Here is a 19,241-nt window from a genome sequence, read left to right as displayed (position 1 = left end):
CATTTAAGAGCAGCCATGCTGCGGTCGCGCAGCAGACACGTACAGTGGGCACGCCAAAGTGTGCCTAAGGCAAGCCTGTCTGCGCCCGTCTGCGCCCGTCCGCACCCGGCTAGGTCCAGGGGCCAGTAACCCTGCCTATTTTATCCTAGAAATAGGATTTCTTATAATGTGAATTTTCTCCTCTCACTTAGACCGAACCCGGCAGATAATTGCCATGGTCGCTCTGCTCCTATAGGTCTCACTGTACCGTGAGCTGGCTGTAATTGGCACCCACAACACCGATTGATTCAGTGTTGTGTACAGCTTTACAAAGTACTTTCCTCTTGGACAATTGCCACTCACTGTCTGCTCACAATTTGGATATTAACCTCCTTCTGAATGACCTGCAACCCACAGCCTTTTTTGACAGAGACCTGGTTTCATGGGGCATCAGCACCCGATGTAGCCCTTGTTTTGCCTAAAGATTACTCAATTATTAGGCTACATAGAGCCTCTGCAAAAGGGGGTGGAATTTCCATCATTTTTAGGGAATCAGTTAAGGTCACTTTGCGCCCTCTACAGATACCAGACTGTGAGAGCATGCTTTTCTCTATCTTTTTAAATCCTCAGTGTAGTTTCTCAGGGGCCCTAGTATATCGTCCTCCCGGCTCATTGCAACATTTGTTATAATCATTCCCTGAGCAAGCTGCTGAATTAATTTGCAACAAGCCAAATTTCATAATTCTTGGTGATTTTAATATTCATGCAGAGAACCAACACAATGCCGCAGCTAAACAATATTTGTCTGATATGGCTGCCTTGGACCTAACACAACTGGTCAAAGGCCCTATACATAATATAGGGCAAACCATTAACCTAGTGTTTAGTAGTACAGTCGGTCTAACTGCCCTTCCCCCTATTCCGTTGGGGTGGTCAGATCATTTCTTAATTCCACTTAATCTGCCCTCCGCAGCATCAGTTAAATCCTCTCAAAGTATAACTCAACCTTACACTTAATGTTAGTGAGTGAATCAGTACTCTAGAGAGTTTGAAACCTGCCCTAAGGGGGGATATGGCCTGTTCGCTAGAGTTATTCAATGCTTGGATTACCAAATGTTTAGATATTGTCCTTCCCTATACGTCCAGGTGTACAGGACAAACAAAAAAAGGTTCCCCTTGGTTTTCCACCCACTTACCTCTATTAAAGAGGGAATGTAGACGTTTGGAAAGAAGATGGACATAAACCTATGAAACGTCATTGAAAGAAGACTATAGGAAGGCCATTAGATGTTTTCGTAAGGAAAGGTAGCGCAAAGCACTTACTATACCTCCAAAATAGAACAAAGTTCCAACTCCCCTAAAGAGATTTTCCATCTATTAAGAGAAATCTCCCATTCTCATTCCTACACTGAATCTGTGAAAGACTCTCACAAACATAGTAATGATCTGGGTTTATTTTTTCAGCAAAAAATCTCAGACATTTACTCAGCCTTCCCGAAGGACACTTACAGCTTTCCAGTTCTAGGTGAGGAATGTCTAAATGGCAAAGTGGTGCTCTCACAGCTTCCACCTCTCTCTCCGGAGATGGTCTTAAATGTATTAAATACCCTAAAATCAGGTTCCCCGCTGGACCCCTCAATTCTTCCTCTAGGGGCATATGCATAAATTCCTACTTTGACTGAACAGTTGAATATTTCGCTGTCCAATAACACTATTCCCCACCAGTAGAAACACGCCATAGTGAAACCATTGCTTAAGAAGCCCAATCTAGATGCATCTGTACTTAATAATTATAGGCCTATTTCCTTGCTGCCAGCCCTCTCGAAAAATATGTGAACACCCATCTGTCTAACTTTCTTGAAGATAATGATATTCTTCATCCCTCTCTGATGGGCTTTAGGCCTCTACACAGCACGGAATCAGCACTGATTGGAGTCACAGAAGAAGTTAGAAAGTGTCTTGTCCAAGGACTGGTGTCAGTAATCATTGTTCTCGACCTCAGTGCCACCTTTGATACCGTAGATCACAACATCTTACTTCAGAGAATGAGGGAGACTGGAATCACAGGTGAAGCGTTGAGAAGGCTCTCCTCGTTTTTAGAGGAAAGATCATTTCAAGTACTAGATCGAGCCTTCTTCTCTAGGTGCTTTAAAAGCAGCTGGTGAGCGCCACAGGGCTCTACTCTTAGCTCCACCTTGTTTAATATATATAGGTTCCCATTGGTAAAGATAGTGGAACCTTATGGCATCTCTCTAGATTCATATGCAAATGATACCCAGCTGGTGGTCTCTTTTTTAACTGAGTAGAACTCATATGAGTCGGTACTTCCCCCTGTTTATGGGCAGTGTCCAAATGGATGTCCGAGAGTAAACTCAAGCTGGAGATAAGACAGATTCTGGGCCATCAAGCTCAGCCTAATCTTACTCCCCCTGTGCTCCACTACTTGCAAGATTTGGCCCCTCCTAAGGAATAATTCAAGAGCTTCGGTGCCTGGCTCGATCCATGGCTGATCATGGAACATCAGGTGAAGAAAATTTCTTCCACTTCTTTTGGTATATTTAGATTCCTTAGAAAGGTGTTAAAAATTCTTCCACCGATCGCCAAAAGATTGATTATCCAGGTACTTATTAACACCCACCTGGATTATGGCAATGCCTTGTACCTTGGTTTCTCCCGTAATATGTTTTAAAGAAATTACAGGTAGTGCAGAATACTGCAGCCCACCTTCTTTTCAACATACCTAGGCATGAATCGGCTAAACTGTCTCTCTCTGCTCTTCACTGGCTCCCAATAGGGCAACGGATAAAGTTCAAAACACTGTGTTATATCCACAGAGCACTTCACAATAAAGGTTCTCCGCTTTTGAGATCCCCCGCTTCCTCTCATAATCCTTCTAGGCATCTCAGGTCCTCTTCGGTGGCGTTAGCCGTACTCCCCTTAGTTAAAAAAGTCTAAGCGGGGTGGAAGATCTAAATCCTACCTTGGTGCCAAGTTGTGGAACTCTCTAACCTTAGTACTACGACAAACTAGTCATGAACTACCATTCCGTCATCTACTTAAAACATGGTGGTTTTAACCCCTGTCCCTAGTCAGTGTTTTGATGACTTCTGTTTCTGCGCTGGGAGTCCTAAGGGTAGCCATGTGCTCTAAAATTTTACATAAAATAAAATAACATCAGTCCAAAACTATCTGCTCACTCCAATCTAAAACAATATGCCCCAGTCCAGTCTGCCCTACTAAAATCCAAAGATTTTGCTGCACTATAATCCAAAAAAATATGCTCTACTCCGGTCTATCCCAGTACAAACCAAAACAATCTGCCCCACTCTACTGTTTCCCACTCCAATCCAAAACAATCTGCCACTACAATCCAAAGCAATCTGCCCCACTCCAGTCCAAAACATTTAGCCCCCCCCTCCAATCCAAAACAATCTGCCACACTCCAATGTGCCCCATTCCAATCAAAAACAACCTGCCCATCTAATCCAAAGAAATGTGCCTCTTTCCAGTCTGCACTCCAATCTGAACCAATCAGCACTACTCCAATGCAAAACAATTTGCCCCATTCCAGTGTGCCCCACTACAATCCAAAATAATCTGCCCCACTCCAAAACAAAATAATCTGCCCCACTTCAGTCCACAACAATTTGCCCCATTCCAATACAGAACAATCTACCTTTAGGAGTCTGGCTCAGTATGTGGCGCACACCTATAGGTGATGCACGCTGTACTGTGTCAAGGCAACCCTTAGTGATTGTGTAAGTGGTTCCTAAGCTCTTAAAGGGTAGCTGTGGGGACCAGCTAAGGCTTATTGGTGAGAGTGTAAAGCAATTGCAATAACCACAGTCAGTCAGTGATTTACACACAAGAAAGAACCACAATAGTGCTAGAAATATAATGTATCATTTACTAAAACACAGGCACTAAACTACCTTTAGTGTATCTCCTAACCGGAGATACGAACGCACAAAAATATACTTCAAAATAGGTAGGTAAATGCATAATATAACTTGGGCACCAATGGGAGGACTAAACCATACACTAAAAAAATGGGACAAGAAAGTCACAACTAACCAAGGCTGGCACCAAAGGATCTTAGGGGCTGGGGAAGTACTAAAACACCAGAGGTCAGTAGCAAGGATTCACCAGGCGCCCATGTGCAGAGATGTTGCCCGTCTCAGGTGTCCATCGGATAACATGGGGAAGTTGTGGTTAGAGTTTTCTTGTTTCAGCACCCTTCCCAGAGGACCCTGAGAAAACCTGTTGGGACAAAGAAGGTTCAAGAGTTCCCCCACCTGTAGATACCCAGAGAATTGGAGTACCTACATCAGGGTTCCCAGGTGCATAGGGGTGAAGTATGTCAGACCCACTTGTTGAAGTCAATAGGGAACTCAGCTGTCCAGCTGCTGCCATGACCTGTGGACCAGGTCAGTAGAACCCAGGTGTGGATTCTGGCTGAGGAGGGCCTGTGGGAAGAGGGGAGGGACAGAATCCAGACTACCTGGAGATGCCCAGGGGGTTGCAGGAGGGTAATACCACCCCTCTTGTAGATGCTTTCCTGTTGTTGTGGAGATACAGCTGTGGCATCCAGTTGATGCAGAAGGATCCATGAGCTGTCCCATGCCGGGTATCCTATTGTAGAGTGGTCAGTGGCCAGCAGGACCACCAACAACCCTTTGCAATTGCAAGAGAAGTGATGCAAGTAGAGATGCAGAAGGGGGGACCAGCAAGGTCCACAAGACCTTTGCAGGTAAGTCAGGGCCAGCCCCCCAAGAAGGAGAGCTGATAGAAATAGATCAAGATCCCAGGAGGACCCACTGGCAGAAGACACATGGAGTAGTGAGGAGGCCTCAGCAGCACAAGGAAGATGGGTGTCCACATTGCAGGAGTTGCAGGGGTAAGTTGGTCTTGGAGCTGTGTGATGCTTGAGGCTGTGGCTTCTTGGAGCTAGGAGGTCTTTGGACTGAAAAGCCAACAAGCCTTGGCAACGACAACCAGACGTGGAGCACAGGGGTGCTGTCCAAGCAGCTCCAATGAGGGACCACAATCTTCCCAGTTGCAAAGAAGGCAGGTTAGACCTCTGGAGAGCCACAGAACCACAACCTGTGTTGCAAAGCCTTGAAGAGTCCATGGGACAGCAGGATCTACAAACTGCTTATTGATTGTGAGGTGCCTGCCGAAGCAGGGGAGTGACTCCTTCACTCCAAGATAGATCCCTTCTGGATATCCTTAGTGCAGGCAGAGTCCGTATGACTCCAGAGGATGCAAGGCCACAGAAGTTGTAGAGTCCTTGCAATACCCATGGACAAATTTGCAGTAGGAACCCTCCCACCAGTTGCAGTCTCGTCTTGGTCCCTGGTGAAATCCAGCAGCAGAATCTGTGTCCAGGTTGCAGAAGTGTCTTGAAGAAGAATCATGTGGATGAATCTAGGGTCCCACACTCAGGGGAGCCCTTAAGTAACCCAGGAAGGAGGTTGAATGACCTCTGACCCACCTATAAGGAGGGGTCAGGGATGCTACTTTGCTGTACTGACCAGTCAGATGCTCCAAGGAACGTCAGCTCATCTTATTTCAAGATGGCAGAATCAAGTGGCCATTTGGCAGAGCCCTAGGCACCACCCTAGGGGAGGAGCTGGACGGGGGTGGTCGCTCCCCTGTCCTTTGCGTGCTTTCACACCAGAGCAGGAGCCCGGCGCTCTTGCACTGGATAAAACTGGTTTTGCAAGGAGGACACCAAATGGGCCCTTTTAAAGCAGTCTGGCGGCCAGGAGCACCACTATCCTAGCTCAGAGATGCCTATTTTTAAAGGAGAAGTGGAAACACCTCTCCTCTACATTAAATTCTTTGTTCTGCATTCCCTTGCCCGAGTAAAGCTGAGCAGCAGGAGTGCAGAACATTGATTGGGGGTCAGTAGCAGCAATGGCTTGCACTTAGACCCTGAACAGTAAGGCTGAACAGACTGACATGGGGGATCGGCTAAGGAACCCCCAAAGTACCTGTTATCATGCAACTAACACTGGAATTGGTGTAGTTGCATGATTCCAACATGTTTGATACCAAGGTTCGGTGAAGCCATTATGTAATTGGACATCTTGTGATGACCAGTGTCCACTACATACCTTAAAATGGCTTCCATGCACCTTAGAAAGCACTGAAAATGGAGTCTGGGGTTTGTAGGTGTACCTTTGTTCATGCAGGGGTACCCTCATACTTAGAGCCATGCACCCTGTCCTTTGGCTGAAGGGTCTACCTAAAGGGTGACTTATAGGGTCAGAGTGCAGTGACCAGAATATAAGGTAAACCTTAAGTCTGGGGTGAATGATGCATGCACCATTTCAGGAGGCTTCAATGGCAGGCCTGCAGACACAGTTTGCATGGACTCCCATGGGTGGCATAATCCATGCAGCAGCCCATGAGAGGGCCCTGTTGTACCAATTCCCTAGGTACCTAAGTACCATATACTAGGGACTTACAGGGGTATGCTAGCATGCCAATTGTAGGGTGTAAGAGTTACTTACCAACCAAATATAGGGGAGAGAATACTGACACTGGGGTCCTGGCTAGCAGGATCCCAGTGTACTACAGTCAAAACACGCTGACACCAGGCAAAAATTGGGGGTGACTATGTCAGAAAGATCCTATTTTCCTGCACTATCCCACCCCAAACCATATTAATCTACCCCACTCTAGTCTGCCCCACTCAAATCCAAAACAATCTGTCCCAAACCAATCTGTACCACTGCAAACCAAAACAATCTGCCCCACTCCAATCTGCCCTATTCCAACCCAAAACAGTCTGCCACATTCCACACCAAAACAATCTGTCCCACTCCAATCCAAAACAATCCGCCCTACTCCAGTCAAAAACAATCTGCCCTTATGCCCTACTACAGTCCGCCCCACTCCAGACTGCCTGGCTCCAATGCAATCCACTCACCCCAACCCAATCCACCCAATTCCATCCAAATTCACCTGGCTCCACCCCACACCAACCCAATCCAATCCACTACAATCCAGACCAATCCAATCCAATTCACCCCACTCCAATCCAGTCTACCCCACTCCAATTCACCACAATCAATCCACTATAGTCCAACCCACTCTACTCCAGTCCAAACTACCCCACTCTAATCCAAACCATCCCACTCCAAACCACCACATTCCAATCCAACCCACCCCATTCTAATCCAACCCATTCCAATCCAACCCACCATACTCCAACCCAGCCCAATCCAAACTGATCTAACCCACTCCAATCCTCCCACCTCACTTCAGTCCAATCCACATTTATCCACCACAGTTCAATCCAGTTCACCTTATTCCACCCCACTCCAGTACAGTAAATACCACACTACCTTAATTCACCCCACTCCACACCAGTATAATCCACTGCACTCCATACCAATTTAATTCACAACATTCCAATCCAGTTTGTTCCACCCCAGTCCAATCCACCCCACCATAATCCAATAGGCCACACTCCAGTCCACCCCACCCCAATCCAATCCACCCCACACCAATCCAATCCACCCCACTCAATCCAATTCACCCCACTTCATTCCTCTCATCCACTCCAGTCCAACCCACTTGAATGTAATTCACCCCACACCAATCCAACCCACCCCACCCCACCCCACCTCAATGCACTCCACCTCACTCCAATCCACCTTCCCAGCAGGCCAAGCCAAACCAAGCCACCCCACCCACCCAATTCCCCCCACTCCAATCCACCCATCTACTCTACCCCACTTCAATCAACCTCACCCCACTCTACTCCAGTCCACCATACTCTAATCACCCCACTCTAATCCATTCCTATCCACTCTACTACAATCCACCCACTCTACTCCAACCCACTCTACATCAATCCACCCCACGGTACTCCAATCCACCCCATACCACTTCACTCTAATCCAATCCACTTCACTCTACCCCAATCCAATCCACACCACCCCAGTTCAGTTCATCCCAATACAATCCACTCCAGTCATCACACTCCAATTCACCTTAACCCAATCCAATCCAATCCACCTTAATTCACCCCACTTCTGTCCAATCCATCCCACTCCAAACCACCTTAATCCAACGCACACATATCCAATCCATCCCATCCCATCCCACACCAATCCAATCCACCCCACACCAATCCAATCCACCCCAATCCAATCTACTACACGCCATTCCAATTCACCCCACTCCAATCTCACCGCTCAAATTCAATTCATCCCACTCCAGTCCACTCCACCTCACTGCAATCCACCTCAATTCATCCTACTGAAATCCAGTCCACTCCAATCTAACCCATTCCAAAAAAATCCACTCCACTCCAATATACCCATCCACCCGAATTTAGTCCCACGCACTCCAATCCACACCCAATCTACCCTAATCCAATCCTCCCCAATCCAGTCCAGTCCACTCAATCCAATCCACCCTACTCAATCCAATCCACCCTACTCAATCCAATCCACCCTACTCAATCCAATCCACCCCACTCCATTCGAACCCACTCAGTTCTACCCAGTCCAATCCACCCCTCCCACTCCAGCCCAATCCACTCCTATCCACCCCACCCAGTCCAATTAACCTCACTCCAATCCACACTACCCTACCATAACCCACAATAGTCCAACCCACCCCACCCCAATACAATCCACCCCACACCAATGCAATCCACTCCTCCCCACCCCAATTCCATCCAGTCAACCCCACCCCAATCCATATTACTTCACTTCAGTCCACCCCACTCCACTCCAGTTCTATCCACCCACTTCACTCCAATCTATCCACTCAAAATAAGTTTAATACACTCCAAAACCCACTTCAGTCCAATACACCCCACTCCAGTCTAGTCCACCTCACCCACTCCAATCAAATAAATTCAATCCACTCCACTACCCCACTCCAGTCCACACCAACCCTACCCATTCCAGTCCAGTCTAATCCACCCCACTCCAATTAATCCCACTCAAAACCACCCCAATCAAATCCACCTCACCTCAATCCAATCCACCCCATCCAAGTCCTATTGCTTCGGTCAAAACCACCCACCCCAAGTCAATCTAATCACCCCACTCCAATCCACCTCACTCCATTCCAATCCACCCTACATCATTCAATCCACCCCACTCCAGATCAGTCCAGTCCACCCCACTCTACTCCAATCCACCCAACAACCTCAGTCCACTGCAACCCACTCCACCCTTTTCCACCCCATGCCACTCCATGTCACAACAGCCTCTGCTACTGAACTTTACTCGCCTCCACTCAGCTTTACAGCACTTTACTCCTCCTATTCAATTCTACAACACTCTACTCCCCCACTCGACTATAACACTCCACACTACTAAGTTTTAGCCATGCTGAACAGCAGCCTCATTGGTGCATTACATGGCAAAACCACATTGCCAGACCAATAGCTCTCGTATAGTTGTGACTTACTGGCTTTGCCAATGCTTGTTTTATCTTGTACTTAAATCACCCTGGAACTCCCTCTTCCTCTTGTTCTTTTTTTTGTATTTCTAAAAACCCAATAGGTACATGCTTTTTTTTTTTTGTAAACATTATTTGGATTAAATCAAAACCAGACTCCTGGGAGCAGCAGGACAACGACGCTCAGACTGAGGCCCAGGCTCAGTAACTCCCTCCTCAAGCTTAACCACGCACGGCTCTTCAAGCCCAACGTGCATGCTGACGAATTCGTTCCCTGTTTCTGCCCCGGCGAGCAAGAGATGGAGGAGGCAGCAGCAGTGGCTCCACAAGGTAAAGCCGGGCGTTGAAGTAATTGGTTCAGTGGCTATCAGGGGAATGAGAGGGATTCTAGAATGGTTTACATGAAGGAGCCTCCTAGAACACAGGAGAAAGGGTGTGTAGGGAAGGGCCTCATGATAGCGAAGTGGGGACACATACACGTGGCCATTAAGTGGATCCCATCTGGGCTTTTGTGAAAGGATCAAGAGTAAGGGTGAAAATGAGGCAATGGAAAGGTGTGTACTGCTATCATCATGAGCCTTTGGCAAATTCTTTTAAGGCTGTTCTGGCTGTGGATAATCTACTTTCTGAGACACTTAGCCACACACATTGTCTGTTTAGTCCTGAACTGTAGAAACTGCAAAAGATCTTGGTGTGTATTTCCCTACTTTAGAGTCACTTCTCTGTCCCGAGATTTGACTTCAGTCCTTTAAACTCCTACTTGAGCCCCCTGCAAGTCGCCTCTTTAACTTTCACTGTCTGTCACCTCTTTTGAGGTCCCTCTCTTGGCTGCCATTTATCAAGCTATCCTGTCATCCACAGGATCCAAGTAATGTCATTGTAGGAAGTTGGCTCTGTATGCACTATTTCAAAGTAAGGAATAGTATGCACAGAGTCCAAGGGTTCCCCTTAGAGGTAAGATAGTGGCAAAAAGAGATAATTCTAATGCTCTATATTGTGGTAGTGTGGTCGAGCAGTAGGCTTATCAGAGGAGTAGTGTTAAGCATTTGTTGTACACACACAGGCAATAAATGAGGAACACACACTCAGAGACAATTCCAGGCCAACAGGTTTTTGTATAGAAAAATATATTGTCTTAGTTTATTTTAAGAACCACAGGTTCAAGATTTACAAGTAATACTTCAAATGAAAGGTATTTCATGTAGGAACTTTAGGAACTTTGAATCAGCAAAATAGCATATACAGTTTTCACACAAATGGCAAATAGCTATTTTAAAACTGGACACTGCAATTTTCAACAGTTCCTGGGGAAGGTAAGTGTTTGTTAGTTTCTGCAGGTAAGTAAACCACCTACGGGGTTCAAGTTTGGGTCCAAGGTAGCCCACCGTTGGGGGTTCAGAGCAACCCCAAAGTTACCACACCAGCAGCTCAGGGCCGGTCAGGTGCAGAGGTCAAAGTGGTGCCCAAAACACATAGGCTTCAATGGAGAAGGGGGTGCCCCGGTTCCAGTCTGCCAGCAGGTAAGTACCCGCGTCTTCGGAGGGCAGACAGGGGGGTTTTGTAGGGCACCGGGGTGCGACACAAGTCAGCACAGAAAGTACACCCTCAGCGGCACGGGGCGGCCGGGTGCAGTGTGCAAACAAGCGTCGGGTTCACAATAGAAATCAATGGGAGACCAAGGGGTCTCTTCAGCGATGCAGGCAGGCAAGGGGGGGGCTCCTCGGGGCAGCCACCACCTGGGCAAGGGAGAGGGCCACCTGGGGGTCGCTCCTGCACTGGAGGTTGGATCCTTCAGGTCCTGGGGGCTGCGGGTGCAGAGTCTTTACCAGGCGTCGGGTCTTTGAAGCAGGCAGTCGCGGTCAGGGGGAGCCTCGGGATTCCCTCTGCAGGCGTCGCTGTGGGGGCTCAGAGGGGTCAACTCTGGCTACTCACGCTCTCGTAGTCGCCGGGGAGTCCTCCCTGTGGTGTTTGTTCTCCACAAGTCGAGACGGGGGCGTCGGGTGCAGAGTGCAAAGTCTCACGCTTCCGGCGGGAAATGTGTGTTCTTTCAAAGTTGCTTCTTTGTTGCAAAGTTGCAGTCTTTGTGGAACAGAGCCGCTGTCCTCGGGAGTTCTTGGTCCTTCTAGATGCAGGGTAGTCCTCTGAGGCTTCAGAGGTTGCTGGACCCTGGGAACGCGTCGCTGGAGCAGTGTCTTTAGAAGGGGGGAGAAAGGCCGGTAGAGCTGGGGCCAAAGCAGTTGGTGTCTCCGTCTTCTCTGCAGGTTTTTCAGTTCAGCAGTCCTCTTCTTCTTAGGTTGCAGGAATCTGAGTTCCTAGGTTCTGGGGAGCCCCTAAATACTGAATTTAGGGGTGTGTTTAGGTATGGGGGGTTAGTAGCCAATGACTACTAGCCCTGATTGTGGCTACACCCTCTTTGTGCCTCCTCCCTGAGGGGAGGGGGGCACATTCCTATCCCTATTGGGGGAATCCTCTATCTGCAAGATGGAGGATTTCTATAAGTCAGAGTCACCTCAGCTCAGGACACCTTAGGGGCTGTCCTGACTGGCCAGTGACTCCTCCTTGTTTTTCTCATTATCTCCTCCGGCCTTGCCGCCAAAAGTGGGGCCGTGGCCGGAAGGGGCAGGCAACTCCACTAGCTGGAGTGCCCTGGGGTGCTGTAATAAAGGGGGTGAGCCTTTGAGGCTCACCGCCAGGTGTTACAGTTCCTGCAGGGGGAGGTGAGAAGCACGTCCACCCAGTACAGGCTTTGTTACTAGCCACAGAGTGACAAAGGCACTCTCCCCATGTGGCCAGAAACATGTCTGGTGTGTGGCAGGCTGCTAAAACCAGTCAGCCCACACGGGTAGTCAGTTAAGTTTCAGGGGGCACCTCTAAGGTGCCCTCTGGGGTGTATGTTACAATAAATTGTACACTGGCATCAGTGTGCATTTATTGTGCTGAGAAGTTTGATACCAAACTTCACAGTTTTCAGTGTAGCCATTATGGTGCTGTGGAGTTCGTGCATGACAGACTCCCAGACCATATACTCTTATGGCTACCCTGCACTTACAAGGTCTAAGGTTTTGCTTAGACACTGTAGGGGCATAGTGCTCATGCACTTATGCCCTCACCTATGGTATAATGCACCCTGCCTTAGGGCTGTAAGGCCTGCTAGAGGGGTGACTTATCTATACTGCATAGGCAGTGTGAGGTTGGCATGGCACCCTGAGGGGAGTGCCATGTCGACTTAGTTGTTTTATCCCCACTAGCACACACAAGCTGGCAAGCAGTGTGTCTGTGCTGAGTGAGGGGTCCCCAGGGTGGCATAAGACATGCTGCAGCCCTTAGAGACCTTCCCTGGCATCAGGGCCCTTGGTACCACGGGTACCAGTTACAAGGGACTTACCTGGATGCCAGGGTGTGCCAATTCAGGAAGCAAAGGTACAGGTTAGGGAAAGAACACTGGTGCTGGGGCCTGGTTAGCAGGCCTCAGCACACTTTCAAATCATAACTTAGCATCATCAAAGGCAAAAAGTCAGGGGGTAACCATGCCAAGGAGGCATTTCCTTACAGTCATTTTGCATTTAAGGTCTGCTCCTTACCCGGCCATGACGGTAGCATCTTTTCTTCTTTTTCTCACAGTACTGCTGACAACGACGCTGGTGTGAGCATATCAGTCCTGGTTTTCCACCAGCAGAAGTGGTGACAAAAAGTCAATCTCCATATCCGCGACTATCTATAGGTTTTGTGTTTCTTACAGCATATTGACACTCATCCTTTTTCCTAATCACTATTTTCACATGATGCTAATAAAGCCTATTGTCTCTCCATTTTCCATACACCCTGACTTAATTGGAACACTAAGCTTCTTCAATAGCTACACCCTCACCATGGTTTTTGAGGCACTCGCATTGTTTTAATAGCCCCCACTTGTACACGCTTTAAGAATCCCACCCTTCATATCCCCACAGAACTCACTGAAAGCATTTCTCCTGTTTACATCTTTCAGGAGTTTACCCTGGGTCTTACGCCAAGTGAATACCCCGCATTTGACTGTAGATTAATATCAACATTTAGTTTAGCAAGGCTTGGATTTAAATGATAATTCTCTATTTTGTTGCCTCAACCCTTTCTACTCATTGCTTTATTGAATAACATGGAACAACGTCTAGATCTACTATATTTGTAAACTGTCCCTAGTTATTTTATTTCTTAAGTGGTAGTTTGTGATGGGATCTAGTTTGTGGTCCTTTTGATGGAAGTTGAGAATGTCTCCTCTTTTAGAGAAGAGTGACCAGTGGCTAGGAAGTTCATATTTTATTTTCTAACCAAAGGGAAAATGCAGTTCTTCTGAGGGCTGGTTAAGTGTGATTTGTTTCCTAAATCTGAAGCTGAGATTGGCTGCTTGAGTTTGTAGCCATGAGCTTTGCAATCTCCTTTTTGGGAGCCCTGTCAAATGCAATTTTGCAGTAGTCAATCCATGAATAACACCAGTCCATTAATAAGTTCAAAAGGAACTTGAAGCATTGGTACAATCCTTCACAGTATCATGATGTAGGTTGTTTTTTCTAACTGCCCCGGTGATTTGGTGGTGAAAAGCAAGATATACGTAGACCGTACCAAGGTTTTATCTTGTCAGGTTTGGTGTGACTGTACTTCTTTAGCCCGAAGAGCAGCAGGAGCAAATTCACTGATCTCACAATCTCATTGTTAGAAATGGGGTCTCTGGTTAGCAGTCAGTTTATACTCTCTCCAAGCAAGGAACCTCACTCTAGTCAGGGTAGGGGAGATACACAGCTCAGATAACCCCTGCTCACCCCATTGGTAGCTTGGCACAAACAGTCAGGCTTATCTCAGAGGCAATGTAAAGTATTTGAACAAACACATACAGTAACACAGAGAAAACACCACAAAAGGACTCACCACCAGTTTAGAAAATTAGCCAATATTTGTCTAAATCTAACAAGACTAAAATGACAAAAATCCAACATACACAAGTAAGTTAAGACTTTTTAAAGATTAAACTTGAATATAGAGCTTAGAAACATAAATGCTTCAGTTTAGAGTTATTGCAGTGTCATTTCGTTCCCAACAATCTGACGCCAATGGTGCCAGCCACGGAGTCACACTGACCCTAAGGCACAGTATCTTTGGTAACGAAGAAACAAGCTGGTGCACGGAGTTGGGGAGGAGAGGCATCGCTGGATCCAGTGCAGCGCTGGCTCCTTACTGCAGAGCAGGTGAGGTGATGCAGAGTTGGTGCGAAGCATCGGTTCCTTACATTCCGGCAGGGTCGATGTCCAGAGGGTCAAGACGTGGTAGGGTGACCTCACGGGGTCACGGGGCAGCGGGTGCAGCGGCGGAGTTGGGTGTCACAGAAGTCAGTGACACGCACTTGAGTCTCACGAAGTTGAGGGACATCAGCGGGGCTGCAGCGGCATCAGGCCTGCGATGTAGGCAGGGTCGCTCCACTCCAGCGGGGACCACGTCTTTGGTTGGTGGAGATGTCACAGTATCATGCATCGGTGTTGGTCCAGGTGTTGTCTAGAGTCAGTGCAATAGTTTTTCTTGGGTTTCAACTGGCTATCACTCCCAGGGGTCCAGAGACTCCAGTAGGCACCACCTAGGATCCACAGCAAGAAGACCCAGAGGATGGTAAGTGAAGTCTTTGCTGTCCCAAAGACTTCCTAACAGGAGGCAAGCTCAGTCCAAGCCCTTGAAGGCCCTTCACCAGCAGGATTGTAGAAAGCAGAGTCCACTCCTTTCCCTCATAGGCAGAAGCAGCAACAGGCCAGCACAGCAAAGCAACAGGCAGAGAAGCAAGTCCTCCTCAAGCATCAAGCTCTTATCCTTGGCAGAGGTTCCTCTTGGACCAGACGTGATCAGAAAATCTGGGGTTTTGGGTCCACTACTTATACCCAGTTCTTCCTCTGAATTAGGCAAACTTCAAAGCAAAGTCTCTGTTGTTCACAAGATCCTGCTTTGCCCAGGTCTGGCCCCAGACACACACCAGGGGGTTGGAGACTGCAGTGTGTGAGGACAGGCACAGCCCTTTCCGGTGTAAGTGTCAGCTCCTCCCTCCCCACTCTAGCCCAGGAGACTCATCAGGATATGCAGGCGACACCCCAGCTCCCTTTGCGTCATTGGCTACAGGAAATTCACAGCAGCCCAACTGTCACTTTGACCCAGATGTGGAATACACAAGCAGGCAGAGGCACAGAATGGTTAAGCAAGAAAATGCCCATTTTCTAAAAGTGGCACTTTCAAGCAATCTAAAAACCAACTCTACCAAAATATGTAGTTTTAAATTGTTAGTTCAGAGATCCCAAACTCCATACCTCTATATGGTCCCAGTGGGAAACTGCACTTAAAATATATTTAAAGGCAGTCCCAATGTTAACCTACGAGAGGGATAGGCTTGACAATAGTGACAACGGAATTTGGCAGTATTTCACAATCAGAACACGAAGAACACATCAGTACATGCCCTCCCTTTTAAATACACTTCACCCTGTCCATGGGGCTACCTAGAGCCTATCTAATGGGTGACTTACATGTAGTAAAAGTGAAGATTTAGGCCTGGTAAGTTTGTGCACTTGTCAGGTCGAATTGGCACACACACACAATGCAGTGGCAGGTCTGAGACATGTTTACAGGGCTACTTATGTGGGAGGCACAATCAGTGCTGCAGGCCCACTAGTAGCATTTGATTTACCTACCCTGGTACCTCTAGTGCACTTTTCTAGGGACTTACTAGTAAATTAAATATGCCAAATCATTGACAATCAATCACCAATACAACTCAGACAGAGAGCACTTTCAGTGTAGCACTGGTTAGCAGTGGTAAAGTGCCCAGAGTATCAAAACCAGCCAAAACGAATTGCATAACAGTGTCTAAAAATAGGAGGTCAGAAGGAAAAAGTACAGGGAAACTAAACCAAGAGCTGCCAGGTCTAACACTCATGATTTGTGTATTCACTTCATTCAGACATTGATAACTGAACGTCATCCAGTGGTGAACTTGTTTTAGGCAAGTATTGTTCTGTACTTCCCAAGCAAATGTTTACCGGAGCAGTATTCAAGTCCCTAATATTGTACAGGTGTCTGGGAGACAGCTGAAATTGTCACGCCAGAGCTGAAAAGGTGTGTAACCTCGGTAAACAAACCTTAGGTTGCCCGTTATGGAAAGAACTGGAAACCATCTGAGGGGTGCATAAGAACAATATTTGCAAGCATTCTTTACCAAAGAACTTAAAGTAAACGCACATGTAACTTTTAAGCAATATAATAGCAGTTATCTTACTATCAGGTAACAGGTTAAATGAGTCTATCTGAGTCTAAACATCTCGTTTGGAAGAAGAGGCAACCACACACTGACAGTTATTGACAGGCAATCGATTTTGATGATTTAAGATAAAATGCTTACTTTGGAGCTTCAGGGCTAAATCGATCTGGATTGAAATCAAGTGGATTCTGGAAAAACTCGCCCATCCTTCCCATGACGTACATATTGAACTGCAAGCAAAAGTACAGAAAATGTGGTGTAATTCACACCTTGCAATATTACACAAACATGGTAAACGCAAACTGTCATAAACTTCAATAAGTCATGTGCTGAGCGGATTTGACTGGAGAAACAGGTGTGGATGTTTTCATTGCTCAGCTATTTTCTTAGTGTGCAATTCATCTTAACTTTTTTGCACTTTAGTGATTAGTAGATAATCTTACTTTGAATATACAGGATTATATTATATAAATGCAAACCAAAAATAATTTGTAGCATTTCTTTGTTCTTCTACATATGACAATATAAAATTCTCCAATCATATTGACATGTAGATGTTGATAGAAGGCTCCCATTCATCATAAAATATCAGTGTAATTAAAAGGATTACCCATCCTCTGTCAACCGAGCATTCAAAGTCTCTAAAAGTCAAGCTGATCTGATCGCTTCTGCATTTCCAAAAGAAGCTGAAACCACATCTCTACGCAGACCATCTGATGTGTGATCTATTAGAAAACCGATAGCTCGCACCAGCCCTCCTGCCTAATAGTGAAGGCACTATTCCGTCCACCACGCATTTAAGAACATGATCTCAAATTGTTTTCATCCAGTTGATTACATGATCGTCATTCGTACTCTACCTCAGTCTCACTGTTTATACAGAGTACAATTATTCTCTAGTTGTTGCTCCCACCTTGTGTGCTCATCGTTCTCCTGCCCGCTCCCGATTCTCATTTCTTCCTCCCTCCACTCCTCCATTCCTGTGCGTCTTGGTCTTTCTCCCTTTAACTCCTCCTGGTTCTTTCCTCACTCTTTTCCGTGCTGGCTCCTTATTCAGGTGCTTAATCCTCCCTTTTTGCTTTTTCTTATTAGTGCAACAAGGACCACATAATCTTGTTCTTACAAAAACAAAAGGATTTCTTAACTTTAGTGCTCTTCTACTTGTGTTTCTAGTGTCAAAAGAAGGTGGGGCGGAAAGAGAACCTTCATTATAGTCCTACATTTCTTTCTATAACACAGAAACTAAAGTAACTCAATAATGATTGTTCCTCTGCCATCCACCCTGTATTTGACATAGAAACGAAAACCGACCTGGACTGTATTGAAGGCAAATTAGCTTATAAATATGGACGGCTTTTGTTTCTTACATTTGTATAGCTTTAATGTGCTTACGGTGTATGTGTTAGCACATAATACCTAGACCTATTGGCTATGTGAATTTTTGTTTGTCTTAGTCCTTGGCTGACATATGAATTTCTCAGCAGTGGAACATAGGGACATTAAAGAATATTACAACTGGAATACATTTTTCAGTCAGTAATGAACAATACAAAAATATTCTTGTTTTTTAACAAATAGTTTATTGTGTTTTCAACAATACAACAGACACATTGACAGGCCATGATTTACAAAGTGTCTGCATGAGTATCACAGAAACAGATGCTTTGGATGAAGGGAAGAAAAGTCCAGGACATGTGTGCCAGTGTATGACAGGTGGTCGAGGGGTGCCACGTAAACATACTGGCAAATGAGTGGTAATGCATGTCGGACATGTGTCTTGTGGGGAAACGTAGTCAGGTAGTGGCTGGAAGGCGGGGTAGAGACCAGGGTGCTGCTGTATGAGAAGTGTGGTTGGTGCTGGGGTGTAGGTGAGGTGTGTTCGTGGTGGCCATGATGTAAACACGAGGGAGGGAGGGCCTTGGGAGGAGGTGGGGAGGGGGGTCCCATGGGAAATCTGGTGGGGTGGGGTGGGGTGAGGGAGGAAAGTCAGGCCCCTGAAGAGTTCTGTTCCTGGACTCATGGAGGTAAATCGTCCTTTCCAGTGAGACTGAAGAAGTGGTCGAGGAGAATCTCCCATGCTGGGGAAATGGGGCGCCTACAGATAGGCAGGATCTCTCTGAAGCACAAGACTTCGCTCTCTGCCCTCCCCCATAGCCGTGCTGCACTGTGCCAAACTTCCAACCTGAGGGGTTGAGGCGATTGCCAATGAAGGGTAATGGAGCATTTAGCCAGGAGCAGTGCATGCCTTGTGAAACCTGCCCTAACCACCACTCACTCTGTGTCTAAAGATGCCTAGGGCATAGGCTTACCAGGTGCGTATGTCTGGGAGTTCAGTGACTTCACAGAGCGTCTCATGGATTGCCTGCAATTCCGTGAACAGGGTGTGACAGAACCATAACATATGCTGGAGGTCAGAGGGGGACCCTTGGCACACGGACAGCCAAGGCGGGCTATGAGGAAAAAGCAGTCAAGCTGATGTGGTGTGAAGTAGGCCCTTTGGAGTATGGTAAATTGGATTAAATCGGGCGTTGCGGGAGACCCTGTGTGGGAATTCGTGGGCTTTGTC

General features: G+C 46.9%; 1 protein-coding gene across 1 annotated transcript in view; it reads right to left on the bottom strand.

Moving 5' to 3' along the window:
* The window catches only part of LOC138260124 (cholesterol 24-hydroxylase-like), a 237,165-nt gene that overhangs the window by 12,735 nt on the left and 205,189 nt on the right, over positions 1–19,241 (bottom strand). Inside the window, exon 13 of the mRNA XM_069208299.1 lies at positions 16,817–16,905. Within this exon, the coding sequence (XP_069064400.1) occupies positions 16,817–16,905 (89 nt within the window). The remainder of the gene's footprint in view (positions 1–16,816; positions 16,906–19,241) is intronic.

This window comes from Pleurodeles waltl, chromosome 9 (genome assembly GCF_031143425.1).
Source record: "Pleurodeles waltl isolate 20211129_DDA chromosome 9, aPleWal1.hap1.20221129, whole genome shotgun sequence".
Classification (NCBI taxonomy): domain Eukaryota; kingdom Metazoa; phylum Chordata; class Amphibia; order Caudata; family Salamandridae; genus Pleurodeles; species Pleurodeles waltl.
The sequence above is the reverse complement of the archived record's forward strand: the minus strand, read 5'-3'. Positions and strand labels throughout refer to the sequence as shown.